This window comes from Rattus norvegicus, chromosome 4 (assembly GCF_036323735.1).
Source record: "Rattus norvegicus strain BN/NHsdMcwi chromosome 4, GRCr8, whole genome shotgun sequence".
Taxonomy (NCBI): Eukaryota; Metazoa; Chordata; class Mammalia; order Rodentia; family Muridae; genus Rattus; species Rattus norvegicus.
Genome location: NC_086022.1, coordinates 180,084,753 through 180,102,549, shown reverse-complemented (window position 1 = coordinate 180,102,549; position 17,797 = coordinate 180,084,753). Strand labels below are relative to the sequence as shown.

The 17,797-nt window shown below is 46.6% G+C and overlaps 1 protein-coding gene across 13 annotated transcripts in view; it reads left to right on the top strand.

The window, feature by feature from the left end:
• Lmntd1 (lamin tail domain containing 1) overlaps positions 1-17,422 on the top strand; it is a 234,235-nt gene extending 216,813 nt beyond the window's left edge. For 8 of the 13 annotated variants that reach the window (XM_017592840.3, XM_063286599.1, XM_039108228.2 and 5 more), the window contains 4 exons: positions 2,208-2,413; positions 3,244-3,416; positions 9,380-9,437; positions 16,582-17,422. In XM_017592840.3, coding sequence (XP_017448329.1) covers positions 2,208-2,413; positions 3,244-3,416; positions 9,380-9,408 — 408 coding nt within the window. In that variant the 3' untranslated portion in view covers positions 9,409-9,437; positions 16,582-17,422. Of the gene's footprint in view, positions 1-2,207; positions 2,414-3,243; positions 3,417-6,982; positions 9,097-9,379; positions 9,438-9,890; positions 15,615-16,581 lie in introns of those variants that run through there. The other 5 variants (XM_063286595.1, XM_063286596.1, XM_039108227.2 and 2 more) reach the window with 3 other exon arrangements.
• The last annotated feature ends 375 nt before the right edge of the window (positions 17,423-17,797 follow it).

Sequence of the window (17,797 nt, the reverse complement as noted above, 5' to 3'; positions counted from 1 at the left end):
ACAATGGCGTGAAATCTCATGAAATTATGAACCAAAATCAGTGGCTACTTAGTAGTATTAATGTCCACCATTTGACTGTCCCTTCAAGCCTCACACCCTGCAGGTTAGTCTTGGCCCTGCAGAGACTCCTTTCCTCCCTTTGCACAGTGCATTATTAGGCACTCATCTGGGGTGGTTCTCTCAGCCTGACCCAAGCTAGAGTCACCTGGGAAGTGGGGACTTCAATAGAGAAAACTTGGCCACAAGACTGGCAAGGCTCTGGGGTCATTTCCTTGATAACGATTGGTGTGGGAGAGCCCAGCCGCCTGCAGATGTGCTGAGACAGGGCAGGTAAACCTGGGTTAAATAAGAAAGCAGGCTGTCAGGAGCCAGAGGGCGCACACAGTGGGCAGAGTCCCTCCACAGCCTCTGCCTCAAGCTTTTGCCTTTAGTTCCTGCCCTGACTTCCTGTCACGGTGGACTGTGACCAGAGCCTGTAAGCAAAGTAAACCTGTCCTCCCCAGCATGCTCCTGGTTATGTTACGGTGTTTATCAGCAGAGACCTAAGACAGCACTCCTGTGACAAAAACCACTGACCTTAGAAACCTAAGCTAGGAAGGACTTATTTTGGCTACAGTTTCAGAGGATCAAGCCCAAAAGTTGCTTGTCTCCTCGCACTTGGGAAAAGGTAATCTTAGCAGACGCTCGCAGTACTTCCGGGAAACAGCTTGAGATGAGGCAGCCCACAGACTGGCACTAGTGAGCTCAGCTAGGAAGCACTGGGCCTTCTCCACAACGAATAACACCCTTAAATGAGGACCAGTGCTCAAAGCACAGGATGACACTTCAGACTCAAAGCACCCTGTCTACTGTAGACTAGCCTCTCTTCAGACCGCACCTCAAACTTCATGCCTCACCCTTGGGTTACTTCCCGTTGGGAAAACCCAACTGAGATAAAGCAGAAAGGTTCTTCAACTAGAAAACACACCCTTAATAAGAAGGTCAGGGAGAGCCCATATCCACCTGAGACCCTAATAAGAACACACAGTCCTTTAAAACAAGATCACCCCCACTCTCGCCTCAGTGGAGCTAATCCTCCATCTGTAATGGCAAGAAAGGTTTTCCTGGAAAAACTCCAGTCCTACCCATTTGCTGAATAAAGCAGACAGGTTTTGCCAGGACCCAGGGGCTGCTCTCCAGCTGCCCCACAGACCAGCCAAGGACAATGTTCACCTCCTTGTGGAGAAGTCACAGAGCAATCCCTCTCCTGACTGTCACAGCCACACGGAACCAGCAAAGGTCTCTCTCTGGTTCTCAGTCATGCTTGCTTTGTGAGAGAGCACGGGCAGATAACGTTACAGATTCCCTTCCAAGACAAACCGAAACCACACCTCAGGCCACACTTCAAACCACCTCGTCCCTAAACTTGACAATGGCTGACGGCCAATACAGCCACAGATGCCATAGAGTGCAGTGAGGTGGGTGTGAGTTTCTCCTACCAGCAGCTTTGTAAGCAGCCATCGTTCTGTTTGCTCCCTGAAAATACGGGTCTCTGGGTTTTCAAAGCCGGGCAGGATGCTGCCTGCCAGTCACCTTGGAGTCCTAGCATTCGAGGGCGCAGCTCACCCTCACCCAGTGTCTGGGAGTTTGTCAGGACCTTGTTTTGCATTTAAGATCCAGATCTTTCCTGCACACTGGGAGCTCATGGAAGGGCTGGTTAGAGAAATCACAACAGATTAGACATGTGACCCAGAGTCTCTCTCTACGTTGGTTTATACCCAAAGAAGAACCATAGCATAAACATGTCGAGAGAGGGCGGCACATGGACTTTATAAAAGCACTCAAATGGCACTGTGTCTGAGATTTTCAAAAGCAAATTACACTGCCTATAAATATATAATTATATATCTATATTAATATATGTGTTGATCCTATAATTAGTGTTGGGAGCTTTAAAACACAATAAAACTTATTTTAAAGATATATTCTAAGCAAGCTGGAAAAGCTCATTCCTTTAACCCCAGCCTTCTGGAAGCTGAAGCAGGAGGATCACCACGACTTCTAGAATGACATAGCAAGCTCCAGACCAACCTGGGCTGCAGAGTGAGAGCCCGTCTCAAACAAACACGTGAGACCCAAAACAAATAGCACGGCAGCAGGCTGCGGCCGCAAACACACACACACGGCCAACAGTACTCGGGATTGAGAACCCTCTTCATTCCCATTAGGCCATCGCCTGGTACACCCCCATCCACTGGAAGCAAGCCTGGGAGAAGCTGGAGACTGACATTGAGTTTGAAAGATGCTCAGTGGTGATCCCATCGCTGAAAAGCCACATATTTGGACGGACAACATCATCTGTGTCTTCCATAAATAAGGAAAAACAAGAACCCACACAGAAAACGCCCCCCCAAGTCTGCTCTGTTCTCTTGAGGTACAGTGTGTCTTTGCTTTGCTTATGCATCGAGTCCTTCTCCCAAGAGCAGTTGAATATGTGGGAAAGGACTGGGGGGTGGGGGTGGGAGGGGGGGTTAGACCGTCCATCAGTCAATCAGCCATGGCTAATTAGCCATTACTCTTCAAGTAAATACTTGGGACACAATAAATGCTAAGCCTCCAAGGTCTAGAAAAGACATATACTGCTTGTTTATTTAAATGATTTTTATAATTTTTATGTACATGGGATGGGTATTTGGTCTGCACTTAGGTCTGTGCACCATGTGCATACAGTACCCACTGAGGCCAGAAGGGGACATCTGGGAGCTGGTTAGGGGTGGTTAAAAGCCACCACGCAGGGGCTGGAAACTGAAGCCAGGTCTTCTGGAAGAGCAGCCAGTGCTGGTAATGATGAACCAACTCCCCGGCCCACTTTTGGTTTTGTTTTTTGTTTTTTGGGTTTTTTGTTGTTGTTGTTGTTGTTGTTGTTGTTGTTTTTTGGAGCTGGGGACCGAACCCAGGGCCTTGTGCTTGCTAGGCAAGTGCTCTACCACTGAGCCAAATCCCCAACCCACAAAGGATTTGGTCCTGCCTTTTTTTTTCCTTTTTTTTCTTTTCTTTTTCTTTCTTTCTTTCTTTTTTTTTTTTTTTTTTTTTTTTCTGGAGCTGGGGACTGAACCCTGGGCCTTGCGCTTGCTAGGCAAGTGCTCTACCGCTGAGCTAAATCCTCAACCCGTTGGTTTTTTTTTAAATAGGGTTTCTCTTTCATTGCTACTGCATAAATTTCCTTTAAGGTTCAAGTTTGTCTTTCTCGCTCTCTTGTTACAGAGAAAAGGAAATCCTGCTAACTGTTTTACCCAATAAGAGTCCTTGGTGCCGCAGCCCCGACACCCCTCCACATCCCTACAGCTCTCTGATTGAATGGCATGACTCAGACTTTCCTGGAAGCAGTTTGGGTACACAGCCCAAGCCTCAGTCAACCAAGCCCAAACCAGACCCAGGTAAGCCAAAAGCACGCCTATTGGGGGAGGGGAGGGGAGGGGGAGAGGGTGCTGTGTGCTCGGTGTTAAAAACTATTCAGACCTACATGCCAGACTGTGTCAGCCTTTGCCTCTGTGACAAATTCCGGAGAGAAACAGTTCAAAGAAATATATTTACTTTGGTTCACAGAGGGCTGGATAGACCCATGTGGTTTACCCGAATGTTACCACTACAAGGGGATGGTGGAGAAAATCTGTTCACCTCCTGGTGACCAGGAAGCAGTGTCAGGGGAAGACACAGCGACAGTCTCCATCCTCTGTCCATCCCCCACCTCCCCGCCCCACACATCCTCTGAGTCCATTCAGATCTGAGCGCCTCCCAATCTGCTCACTGCCTCAGTTCTCACCTCTAAGCACTGTCTGTGTTGGGGACTCAGCTTCAATAATGAAGCCCTGGGGGACCCTTCCTGGAAACTGTAATAAAGTCTCTTAGAACACGTGGCCATCCACAGGGTAACTAACATCCGTATAAACCTTTGTTATTGAACCAGTCTGTCAAAGGAACCTCGAGGCCAGCATGGGGTTTGTGTGGGGTGTATGTATTTATTTTTGAAAAACTGTCTAACCCTATTTCCCAAGATGGGCTGAAATTCACTGTGTATCCTAGACTGTCTATGAACTAACCCATGACAATTCTCCTGCCTCAGCCTCCTGTTATAGTTGTTGAGGGCTGGTGGAAAACACTCCCTGCATTTTAAAAAATGATCCTACATGTTATTTGGTGGCAAAAAACAAAAACAAAAACCCACCACTCCCCAGCACACCCCAGCAGTGACCCCACGTTATTACTGTCATACAGGCAGGCGTCCTGTACTAAACGGAACTGTCAGAGTGGGTGTTTGGGGGGTTGTTTTGATTTGATTTGTGTTGCGTGTAGTTTTTGCTACCCCCACTTTAAGCTCCGGGCCCTGCCCAGAGAATATTGGACCCGTGGATGAAAAACACGGATGCACGTGTAGCTCGATTTCAACCTGCCTTATTGGCTCAATTGCTGGGCTCTTCCAAGCCTTCCTCGGCTATCTCGAGTCCTTCTTTCCACTCCTAGCTCAACATCCTAAGCTCTGCCCTCTGCTTATGTTTCTAATCTCCCGCCTGCTACCCCAGGCCCTGTCTGGGAAGCAGCAATGGCCACTTCCCTTTTCCTCCCCTGCATCTCTTTCCCCTGCGGGCGGGGACCTGGAAGTCCCGCCTCTTTCCCTCTGCCCAGTAATTGGCCCTTGGCATCTTTATTGATAGATCAAGAACCAATTGGGAACAGGAACTTAGCATCAGTACCACCCCAAACGAATTTGATTCTGCGTTAAGGCCTCCTAGATGTCCCAGCTCTTGAGCCTCAGCCTTGGCCTCCTGAGTGCTGCGATTATATGCATGCACCACTGTGCCTGGCTGAGGTGGCATTATTAACCCAGACTCTGGCTATATCTTCTTCACATCTTAATGAGCCTGCTGTAATTGCTGCAAAATTGTGTCTGTCTGACTTCTGGGAGAGAGTACTTAAGGCTCATGAGATGTTCCGAGATTCTTGAGAAAAACTGACTCTGAAGAATGCTGGACCAGGAAGGGGCCAGACCCCAGCACTGAAACGCACTGTTCCACACAGCGCTGTAATCTGGGGAGGCCACAGATTCCTGTTTGGCAGAAGGACGGACTTAAAAATATTCTCAAGATACAGAACACAGACAACATGAATTAGCCATGCTTCCACTCACAGCCCTGATACTCCCCCAAACCCCTTGTCTGGGACCTTCAAGACCCCTCAGTTGAACCACAGAATTTCCCATAAAACACCAAAAGCCACCATGTTCGTAGAGTTGCGAGCACCTCCTTGAGAAGTAACGCACATCTTAATAGCACCTTTTAGAAATGGAATAATGGGTTAATAATAATCGGTACTTAATACATACTAAGGCTAATCCATTTTCCTAAAACCACATGCCACTTGTATGTGTGACTGTGTTTCCTCAGCTATGAGGCAAGATTTGAGTCTGAATTGTCAAGGTTTTATTTACTTAGGCAGCAGATCCTCTGTGAGAAACAGATGTCGTCCTTATGACTCTGTGGTTTTTACCTGAAAAGTACATCTGCTGTGGTTTTCTCTGGTGAATTTCCCTCAGCAACTCAAATAAACTTTGTTTCAACTCTTCCTGAAGCAGCGTTCTGCTGGGATCCAGACAGTCCTTCTGTCTATGCACATTCGGTAACAATTCAGAAAGAAGTGCTCACCCTGACACCCCTCAATATTACACAAGTTCTACATTTCTATGTATGAAGCTATGAACACGCAGGGATAAATATGTGTCAGAACTTCCAGAGCTTCTTCTTGGTTCCTATTGCAAAAGACGATCACCAACAGACACGTTCTAAATGACTGACAAACAACCGGGAAAAGAAATTCCTTTTCATCACCAGCTCAGATCCATGAATCTATGACAGAATGTTCCAAGGGGAAGTTGCCTTATGTGCACGTCCTCGAGTTACCATTGTGGGGCAGTTTGCTATAATGAGCACACAATGGTCGGCAAGAAGAGACAAACAGTGAATAACTGCACTTGCGGGCTCCTCAAGGCTGTTCTTTCTCCTCCTGTAACACAGAGGCATTTGTTGGATTGCGGAAGAAAGACACTAGGAGAGAGAATGGTGATTTTTGCCTTTAGTTGTTTCTTACGTACAATACAGGAGCTTAGAGACTAAAGAATAAGGTAATTTAAAGGAACATCTATGCACCCCGTGCCTAATTAATATTGGGGAAAGGCAATTCAACTGAGGGAGGCAATTAAAGCATTTCTTCTGTGCAGCTCAGGCTGTCTTGAAATTCATTCCAACCACATTTTTTTTAAATATAGAATATAAAAATCACATCTATGCTAACCACTCACAATTAACAGGTGATAGTATTTTGTCAAGATGACTCTGCCACAGAACATCCACACATCTGAAAGTCTTTTTTTTTTATTATTGTTGAAATTTTACATTGATTCTGATAGTATACCGACTAATATATATTATAAAGCTCTTAAAGCAACAGAAAAAATCTTCACTGCAACTGTAGAAAAACGTCTAATTCTACAGTAGCATCTGAAAGTCTTTAATCAGCTTTTTAGTTTCGAGCTGGTAGGTCACCATGTTGGTTCTTCTCACTACTCAACTGGAAGAGAAGGCGTCCCCTGCCCTGGGCTACCCTTTGTAAACTTGGCATTCTTTATAGAGTTTGTATACTTTTTAAACTTTGTGAAGGCAGGAAGGTGGCCAGGCCTCTCGCCCCAGACATCTGTCTGTCATAAAGGCATTTCTAGCCTCTGTAACTGTCACAAGGTCATCTCCAGTCCATCAACAGTATCCTCCCCCAGATTACGACAATTTTAGATGAAAAGTCTGAACAGGAAATCCCACCAATCCCTGAGCTCCCCCAAGCTCCAGACTTGAAATCCCACCAATCCTCACCCTGGAAATCTCTGCCCTAAAAATCTCCATCCCCTAAGAAATCTTGTATCAGCCCTGCCCTTTGTCCAATTCTCTGTTCCCTCCAGGGACCTCCAATAAATCTCTTTCATGACATCTGCTGCCTGGTGTGACTCTCTCATTGGAAGAGGACAAGAAGCAAGGAAGAGAAGTGAAGAAGCAAAGAGAAGGGACAGGGCTGAGGCCCCCGGAGCTCCTCAGCTCAGCTGAGGATCCCCTCCCCTGGGCTGCAACACCTCTGCTAAGGAGGTGACCTCAGAGCTGTGTGGTTTCTTAGCACCCGTGTCTCAGGATGACCTTCCACTGGGGCACCTTCTCCCCTCAGAACTGTATGGTTCCTGGGCTTCCCCGTCCCAGGACAGCTCCCTATCCAAGCAGGAAGGCCAACATGCACCACTCTGGTCCTTTTAAAGACTAACTGCATGTGTGAGGATCTCTGGACCAGTGCAGTGTGCCTGCTTTGCTTTTGACTTCCAGAAGGGGCACTGCAAGTGATCTGCTCTTAGCGGCATAATCACACAACATAAAGGACTTAAATGTTACATGGAGATCTGGTCCCGTTACTGTAACACTTACTCTTGATACATTCTTTCTGTTCCCACATTGCCTCATTCTGCAGCCATGTAGATGAGCGGTCTGTATCTTCTGCCACCCTCGTGCTTACGTGTTTATACCTAGGTACAATGGCTGCTTCGAGAGGACTAATCGAATGTTTTACCTCCCCATTATTCCTGTGTGTGCTGGCTCAGACATGCCTGTAAGCTTCAGATTTGGTTTCCCTGGCTCCCCTGAGAGCCCGTTTCCTCGGTCCCTGTAACTTTACATGTGGATGGTGGACATGATGAGCTCACTGCTGTTGCAGGATGAAATCCCTTAGAAAAGCTCAGTGCGTGCACATCCTAAGTAGGAAGACAGAAGATGTGTACCACGGTCAGGATGAATTGTGTGCTCATATTCTTCCGATTGTGATTTGAGCGTGAAATGTTCCTCATAGGCTCATGCGTTCAAACACGGGGGAGCCTCCCTGGAGGAAGGGAGGTCACCGGAGGACCTTGGGGTTCTGACAAGCTGGCCTTTCTTCCTGACTGCTGACTGAATGTGAACAGCCACCTCACACTGCTGCCGCTGCTGTGCCAGAATTAGCCCTTCTTCCCTTAAGTTGCTTCTTGTGTGGTATTTGGTTACATTAACAGAAAAGTTGCACCTGCTTACCAGGCTTGGCCCATCAGCCATCCTTCATGCTGCAGTCTGCAGCAAGACGTTTGCATTGTGCATTGTGCAGTGTGCATTGTGCAGTGTGCATTGTGCAGTGGCTGCAGTCATCAGGGTCAATGTCATTGTGGTAATAAGGGTCTGTTTTCATTGCTGAAGGTTGCAGAGTCACAGGATGAATGGCAACCGTTAGGAAACAAATGAGTTCCAAGCCCAGTGCAGCATTAAGATGGCTACAGTTTCATCCGTGTAAGCTCTGGACTTCAAGATCAGGCAGGGACTTTACTGAAGCTGGACTTGGGGCATTACCAATTATAGATCATTAGATCTACAAGTCCGTCTGGGGATCAAGGTATTTTCCGGGAGCGACGGCCTCCATCGCAAGATTGATAGACATTTCCTTTATGTGTCCAGGCTAGCGTCTGTCCTGCTCATTGCTGCTTGCTTGTTTTATGTGGTTTAAAATTTATTGCATTAAGAATTTGCAATGTCCGAAATCACATTTCTGAGGCCTGCAGAACATTAGTTGTGTGTGCGTGTTCATGCATGTGTGAGTGTGTGCATATGTACATGTTTGTACATGCCGCTCACGCATGCATACACACCCACTCGTGATTGCCCAAATGTTTGTCCATGTCCCCTTATCAAACTAAGAACACTTATACAAAGCAAAAGTAAGTTAGCCCTGTGTCTGAGGACAGCAGCCTTTCTGTTGATTTCCAGAGCGTGATTTTATAACCTTTTTAAAATAAAAGAACATTCAAATGAGAGCAACTTTGGGATCCCCTCCCTACAGGTGTTTCTTTACATTATTCTTCAATCCTCTGCTTAAAAATGTTACTCGAGATGCTGATCAGGAGAGTTAGCAGTTTGAAGCCAGCCTGGGCTACACATATTTAGAAGCAACTCGGTACAACCTCATGCTAGAGCACCAGGCCTGGCAGTACTGAGAATAAATCATGTGCACTCACCCTCAGGGGTCATGTTCTTTTCTCAGCTTTGATTGTATTTTGAATACGCCCCCTTTTTAAATTATTCACCGAAAATGCAGACCTAACAATAATTGAAAACTATTTTCCTCAAGTAGTTGCTAAGCTACCGGCTTCAAGTCTCCAGTAAACACAGCCTTCAAGCCACAGATTTCTTCTAGGTAAAGAAGCCCTGGGGCTCAGAGAGCCCGTTTGACAACTCTTTCCCGTAAAAAGCTGACGCTTGGAACACCGACCTGAACTCCTGCCCCTTTTTGTTTTTAGGGACCAAGGAAAAGAAATCAACTCGATAAGAAAATGGAAAACCATGGAATCTGTGAACGTGAGTAACAACTGTAGACTTGCTTTACAGCAAAACGAATAATTGCAATAAATTTTTGAGGGTCTCCTTCATGTCTGAAGCTGACCTCAACCTTACATTAACGCTCCCGCTTCAGCCTCCAGATGTGGTGTTTGGAATACCGCAGGACGTGGATTGTCCTTTCTTCTTTCTTTCACTGTCTTAAGACATGGTCTGGTGACATAGCTTCGGCTGACCTAGCCCTTGCCGTGTAGAATATACTGGCTTCAATTCACAAGAGTCCACCAGCCTCTGCCTCCAGAACAATGAGACTGAAGTTGTTCACCCCAACACCCAACCACCTGCGTTCTCTAATTTTCTGACAGACATTTCTGTTGCTTTTGAATCCATCGAGTTTTATCTCCTTGCTAAATAATGTGCTCTCTAAGAATGAGAAATAATTCGCCCCGATCTACATTTTATTTTTGTTCATAGGTAAGTAATATGCCACCGAAATCTAGTATCAGAACCCTACACGTAAAACCAACATGGCTCGAGCCATGTGAACAGCACATTAACTGCATAGCAGAAACTGCGGGGCTCGGTCCTGGGACTTTTCAATGGTGTTGGAAGGAAGAGCGGGAGTGGCATCCTCTGGGATCATTTCAGCAGTCACTTCTGCAGTTGCTTCTTGGTGATGTCAGGACCCGTTACTGAGCAAGAGTCCGGCAAAGGCCACGTGACGGTGTGATGGTGTGAGTGAGAATAGCCCCCATAGACTCCAGTGTTTGGATCCTCATCAACAGTCAGTAGAGTTGTTTGGGAAGGATTAAGAGCTGGGCCAGGGACTAGCCCCAGCCTTTAGGTCCTGAGATGGGACACAGCGTTGGATGAAGACCAAAAGCTGATGATTTCTGGCCTTGTAACTTGCTTACTATTCTTACTGGTTTCTGATCACTAACTTCTGCTGTTAGCTGCAGGGGATCTGCGAGGTTAGACGCTTTCTCTCCGTCTGAGGCCAGACGAGGCGGTCCACCTAGAGGAACATATCCCATGTATAGTCAACAGCTTTTGGGACAGTTCCTGGTCCAATTGTTCAGGACCCACATGAAGACTAAGCTGCACATCTGCTACATAGGAGCAGGGAGGCCCAGGTCCAGCCCATGTATGTTCTTTGGCTGATGGTTTAGACTCTGAGATCCCCAAGGGTCCAAGGGTGGGGGGATACCCAGGGGTCCCCACCCACTCAGAAGAGAATGGGAGGGGGTATAGGGTAAGGATTTATAGGAGGGGGTGACCGGGAGGAGGGCAGTGAGCTGGATATAAATCGAATAAGTAAAAAAAAAAAATAAATTAAACTTAAAAAAAACATATCTACAACTTTTTAAAAAAGAAGTTAGTTGTTTGAGGTGGTTTTTTTTCTTTGACTGGAGGGCCCCTCACTGATCAGGTGAGAGGCTCAGAGTTCTTTAACTCTTTGTGAGCCAAAGGAATAGGAAAAGGAAGAAAGTCATGCATGCAGAAAACAAAACAAAACAAAACAAAAACACAGTCTCTGGACAAAGCAGAGAAAGAAAAGCTCCAACAACCTTTATTTCTGTTTTAGAGACAGTACTTATATTGTCTATAAAAATTACCTCATACAACGATCAGGTAGCACCGTTAAAACAGAATAATTGATTACAGGATTTTCTAAATACTTTTGCGTTCCAGTAAGTTCACAATAAGTTTAAGGCAATAACCCATGTCATAAATCGCTTAAGACTTGAAGATGACAGCAGAACCATTTACATGTCTTTCCGTTAAGACAAATGCATCATAAACATCTGTTACCACCCCCCCACGAGTTCATTATAAGTTTAAAGCAGTAATTTTTATGTCATGAATTAGCACGGTTTTTGTCAAGAGACAAATCATCTGCTTTGTATCTTATTATTTTAAAGTCTAGTTTATGCACATAAACTAGTCAAGATTTTATTTTCTGTCCTTGCACCTACAATAAATTGTCCATTCCTGGTTGAGGCCTTTAGTTACCAGATAGATAATGGGCTCATGCCTAACCCAGAAGGAATGTTTTTCCTTGATCATATGTTTGCCTCAAGCCTGCTTTCTTCTCCTGCCCCACTTAGCCTGTGACACGTGAAGGTCTACAGAGCTCTGAGTGCAGCCTTTATTTTATTAGGGGGCTGGAAACGACTCACACAAACTTAAAGATTCTGTAAAATCATTATCAAGAATTATGAAATCGTTGATTTATCTAGGCAGCATTAATTCACGAACGTTCATCTCCATGTTGGCTCTGCAGGACATCTGCCCAATGGGGTGATCTGATGCCCAGGAATCATTAGGCTGTGTAATAGTGACAGGAAGGGCACATCAGCAGTGAGAAGCAATCCTGGGATGAAGTCTCTGAGGACCTGCATCTCGGAGCTCACCCATCATAGCCATGCAAAATGGTGGGCCATCTCCAGAAAACTCACATGCTCGCCCTTAGCCTTCCCTAGATGGCTTCTGACAGACCCTGATGGAGGCAGTGTTATACCACAAGCTTTGAGATTTCAAAAACCCACATCAGGCCCACTTGTCTCTCTGGGCCTCAAGGCTATACCTCAAGTAGTTCTCAACTACTGCCCCAATGCCGTGCCTCCCTGTTTGCTGCCGCGCTTCTTACTGATGTCCGTGAGCTCTGACCCTCTGAAACTGTAAGCCGGATTAAACACCTTTTTCATAGTTGACTGGCCGTGGATTCTAATCACAGTGATAGAGAGGTAGCTAGGCCAGGCAGTTTTCTGTTGTTTTAAGGGATTCCTCTAAATGCCAAGGGCAAGGCACAGCCATGTCTTTCTGCAGGTTCCCATGTTTCTGTGCCATCACCTCCCTAGCTTGGTGTCATCCTTTGGTTTAAGGATGGAGACAGCACAGTAGCCCTAATGTGTGAGTACATACATTAGAGACATGAAAGTCTGCCTGTTCCTCACAGCCTGGTGTCCCCCATGTACTAACCTCTCAGGTTGTCTCTGTTTGCAGAGCACGTTCTGTCATAAAGCAAGTGGGAGCTTGTATGTGAGTGCACTGCAGCTGTCTTCAGACACACCAGAAGAGGGCATCAGATGCCCGTAACAGATGGTTGTGAACCGCCATGTTGTTGCAGGGAATTGAACTCAGCACCTCTGGAAGAGCAGTCGGTGCTCTTAAGCACTGAGCCATCTCTCCAGCCCAGAGGTTTAGGTTTCAATCGTCTTCCTCAGATGATAGTTTGCCTGACCGTGATGGCTACAGGCTTGTCCCTAGACTGATAGCTTTTGTTTTGTTTGCTTTTGTCATAATCCACCATGTGTTTGAGAAGTTCAAGGGCAGTGTTACCTTCCCCTGTCTTCTCAGAATCTCCATTCTTCACCTGCTGGTGTCTCTGAGACTGACAAACAAGGTACCTTCAGAATATTTCTGAGGCCCTCCCTCCCCGGGAGCAAAATTTTATTTCTTCATTGTTATCTGTAAGCCAATGGCAGCCCCTGGATCTGCTGTCCCTAGAGGTGAAACTGTGGCCCCTTGGTCCTTCTTGCTGGTAATGAGTATCCCTCGGTCACTGAATGCCATGTGCTGTGTAGCGTGTCAAGCTTTTACTATCTCTGCTGAGGTCACGTGGTAGGCAAGACCACCCTTATCTCCGGTCTGTGGCTAAGGAAACTTTAGCACTGAGAGCGTACGTGACTTACTAAAGTCATTCAGATAACAAATTAGGCGGGAATCTCAGCCTAACGCCAGTGTCCCTGCCACCCAGGCTTTAAGATTATCTCTGTCTCTCCATCCCGCCTGTCTGAATGTATAAAAAACCATTTAGAAGTGAGATCTTTAACTATAGGCAGGTAACTAGTGTTCGTGTGAGAGCCAGTGTGTCCTCAGGAAGAAGACAGGTCAGATTCTCCACCGGAAGATCTAAACATGAGAGGTTGACCTGGGAGCTGGGAGCCGGGCTTGGACTGGAGCTCTGGTCCTCTGCAAGAGCAGTATGCACCTAATCCAGGAAGCCATCTCTCCAGCCCCTACAAGAAGCACTCTCATCCCAAAGGCTCAGCCATTCTGAGAGTGTCTGTCTCACGAAATACTACTAAGGTCCAGGTCTCACTTCCAGTATTGCTAATTCAATAGCAATTCAATAGATTGTCAATTATTGAGACAAACACACGCAAACCCAACTTCTGCCCCAGGGGCTTGGCTAGTGGAATTTCTGCATGGACAGTGTGCGCAGTCCATGTGGGAGTTCTTCAGCAGGACTCTGAATGATCTGATAGAGATGCAGGCACTCTGGGTAGACACTCGTCTCTCAGTCTGACTATCAGGGTGTTGAAACAACAGGCCCCGGCCAGAGAAATAAGAATTTCCCAGGAAGCTCATGCCAGATGAAGGAAACAGCAGCAGCCAGAAATCTCTTGGAGATTTCTCTTGGAGGGAGATTCCACACAGTTCTAACAACTCACGAGACCAGTGTACAGGATGAGACTCAGGCCCAGACAAGGCTGGTTCTGTGGTGGGTGGGACCATATCATGACCAAGACTGCTTAAATATACATATTCCTATCCCTCTATTTAGACTTAGACCTCACTTCATAACCCTGAAGAACTTAGGGATGTTGCTGGATGTCTTTTTCCCTCTCTCAATGTGGCTGCATTGAATAAACCACCTTCCTCTGTCTCAAACCCTTAACTTGGCTCTTTTTTTTTATTGGTTTATTGAGTATGGGTTGGTCAACCTGATTTGGGAGTTGTGACTCCCGAGATGTATACGGGCAAGGGGAAGGTCACAAAATGCTGCAGAATCAGGGCTTGCCACTAGCCAGAGAACCCTGGTAAGGTTTGGGGACTTTCCCTGTCTGACTAGCCACCTGTCATGAACTTGCTGACCCTCTGGGACGCACATGGGATTACAGGACAGAGCACAACACAGAGTTTGGTAGAACAGGGTCTCGGTAAACGTCACCGGTGCTGGCCTCAGGCATTGCACTGTTCCAGGTCTGCAGATGTAACAGCGTGCAGCTGATGCAGGGCCTTAACCCGTAAGCAGCCACAGCTCAGATTCTCAGCAGGTTCCTGCACACTGGATTAGGTTTTCCTGGTGATAAGTCTTTCTGCGAACGGAGCTCTGGGCAGAGATCTCATTCCTAAGAGCCACACGGGATGTAGGGTGTCATTCGAGTCTCCAAGGACCTGCCTTCAGACCTGGACAGCTGAAGGGCTCTAGCAGACCCAAGCACGGCAGACTTGGAGCCAACAGGTTTTGCCTTTCTCTCTCCCCCTGACTAAACCACAGATTATATTCCTAAATCTAGCCACCAAGGTCTAGTCCGTTATTTGACTTCCTCCTCCTGAGGCTGACTACCAATGTCCAACTATCAAACTACTGAAGTTCAGCCATCAAAACCCCCTTTTGGCTGCCACAATCATTGTGCCATTCAAAACAAACCAACTCATCCTAACACAGGGTTTCTTCTCTCCCTTGATAAATTTCCATTTACCTGTGGCTCACTCCTGTCTCCTCTGTTGTCAGGAGACATCTGGGAAAGGCTAAGGCTAGCAGGTGGCCTTCCTGGAGGTGGCCCACCATCTTTGCACAATATGTGATGGGTGCACTCTGGGGAGGCAAGGTCCCAAGAGACTTCATCCCAGGATTGCTTCTCACTGCTGATGTACCCTTCCTGGTATTGCATAACATAAGAATTCCTGGGCATCCACCCACCCTATTGGGCAAATTTCCTACAGACCAACATGAAGATGAACTGTCGTGAATTAATGCTGTTCAGATGAACTAATGATTTTATAGATTTCCTGATTTGATTCAAATAATCTTAGGAAGAAAGTTTTAAGAGACAGTTTTAGTTGTTTTGCCAGAAGGATGTAATAAAGTTAGATTCAAGAATAGAATGTGCCCACTCCTCATCATGGTAAGTAAAGGCTTCATAATAAGAAAAACAGTGAGCATTGAAATGAGAAATAGGCTTGGGAAAATTTGTGTTCAAGGATGAAGCCACAGGTGGGCACAACAATAAGGCAAGGCCATGTAAAAACTGATGCTTTGAACTTCATGTGAGCTTACAGTAAGAAACACTGCTTTGGGGGCTGGGGATTTAGCTCAGTGGTAGAGCGCTTACCTAGGAAGCGCAAGGCCCTGGGTTCGGTCCCCAGCTCCGAAAAAAAGAACCAAAAAAAAAAAAAAAGAAGAAACACTGCTTTGGACCTGTTGATACCTTTCTGTAACTCCCCTTTTTTGTAACATATTATCTATGAGGTAATTCTTATGTAGAGAACTTTTTGTTTAAAAGCTATAAAGAGCTGACACCAATAAAGAAAGAAAGGTGGTGTAGCCATTTCCCACTTTGCCCAGTATGTGTTGTTGGTGTAGGTGACTTCTTTCCCTTCCTTTCTTTTCCCTTTGGTTCAAAAATTTTGAGTTAATAAGCTCTAGCCTCTCAGCTGGCCAGCCAGGAGCTCCTAGAAGATTTGCCAGAGAAAGGAGCTCTATTAATAAATCCTTTTAGCTAATTTCCAGCTGCTATACAGCATCTGTTAAGTCACTAGAAATGAGTGTTTATTGGAGCACAAAGAGTTACGTTTCCCCAGCACGTATTTAAACGTAAAGAGTTGAGTTTTCAATGCTTGTCGAAGCATGGCACAGTAATAAAGAGTTAAATCCTAGAGTTCAATAAAGCTCAGAGTTAAAGAGAAGAGAGGCGTGGTTTTCAGCCAAGGAATAAGCACGCACACGTGTCAAGTTTGCAGAAGCCATCAGCTTCTAGCTAGCTCCAGTACAGTTAGAGAGAGTTATAAGGCCAGAGAGCGTCAGTCTTTTGTCTTTCATCCAACTCTGTTCCACTTCAGCTCTGAACCCAAAAGGTTGGGACAGACACTGGATGCACTCTATCCAGAGGCAATCCTCTGGGGGCAAACATTCCTCCCCCTCTTCCTCTTGTTCCTGTCCCCTTCTCCTTAGTCCTCCGCTCCTGTCTGTCTCTTGCTCCCTGCCCTTTGTCCCTCCAGGGCAAATAAATCTCCTTTGTGCTAAGAACTTGGTCTTGGTATGTCCTGGGCTAACTCCGGCCCTTTCAACAGACCTTTCCTACTAGCCTTAGCCTTTCCTAGATGTCCCCTGACGCCCTTCCATCTCTGCACTAACTAAATCCTTTTCTTTCAGCCCCCAGAGCAACGCATCAGCTTCCACTGCTCTTCAGTCTCCGCCTCGCTGTCTGTTCGCCACAATGTTGCCTTCGGCTGCCTGTGCTGGTCCTGTCTGCCCAGCTTCTCCCTTACTGCATCATGGTTTACTGTGTGGGAAGCGTGAAGGAGTCTGCGTGCTGGGCTCTGCTCTGAGCTGGTGAAAGACATTAGCATAATGCCAGGGAGTGTCGACAATTTCTCATCCGCAGAGGCAATCAGAGCCCAGGCAGTCTCCTGACCAGATATTACAGAGGCCTCAGCCTATCCCAGGAGGGAAAACAAAGCTTGCTCCTGTCTATTGCATTTAAATGAGTTAGCTGTTCCTATAGGCCGCCCTTTCCCAAGATGAACCACCATCATTTTCCTGTGGACTATGTCTGTCTGCTCTCTATTCAGAGGCAGTCAGTTGTTTGTCCCTCTGGGGCAAATATCCCCGCCCCACATCCCTTGCCCCCTTCTCCCTAGTCTCCTGTTTCTGTCTCTTACCCCCTGCCCCTTGTCTTGTGTGCCTTCGGGATACACCTCAGACATTTTAAGGAAAAGCTCATGTGGTGCCAACGTGAAGGGAACGAGAGATCAGGACTTTGAGAAACCATTGAGTAAACTGGTGACCTGTCCGAGAAGCACTCTGATGTTCATGTTCAAAGCCCAGCATAAGTGATAAGCTTGTGTAAAATGGCTACCGCCTTATGAACTGAGGAGGTCTTCATAGCGCCACATCTTCATTAAAGCTGTTCCCTAAACGTGCACGTGCTGCACACGTGAATCAGTGGAGAACACGGCTGATTAAAGGCTGGCTAAAGCGGAAACTGTACAAACGATTCCTCCATCGTGTTCACCCTACCTGTGTGCGTGTATCTCCTCTCCATCCATCTCACCAAACTGTCTAACAAATATAACTTAAGGGACAGGGGTGTGGCTCAGGCACTGTCTTGAACAGAGCATCGGGCACGTCACAGTGAGGTAGCTTTACCTCTTAGAAGACATGGAGCAGAAAGAACAGGAAATGGCCAGCAAAAGACCAGAGTCTGCACAAGACACACCGAGACCAAGTTCTCGGCACAACGATTAATTTGTTCCAGAGGGACAGAGAGCAGAGTATAAGAGACAGGCAGGAGGCTGACTAGAGAAAAGGGGAAAGGATACGGGGAGGGGAGAAGGAATATTGGCCCTAGAGGGACAACAGACTGCCT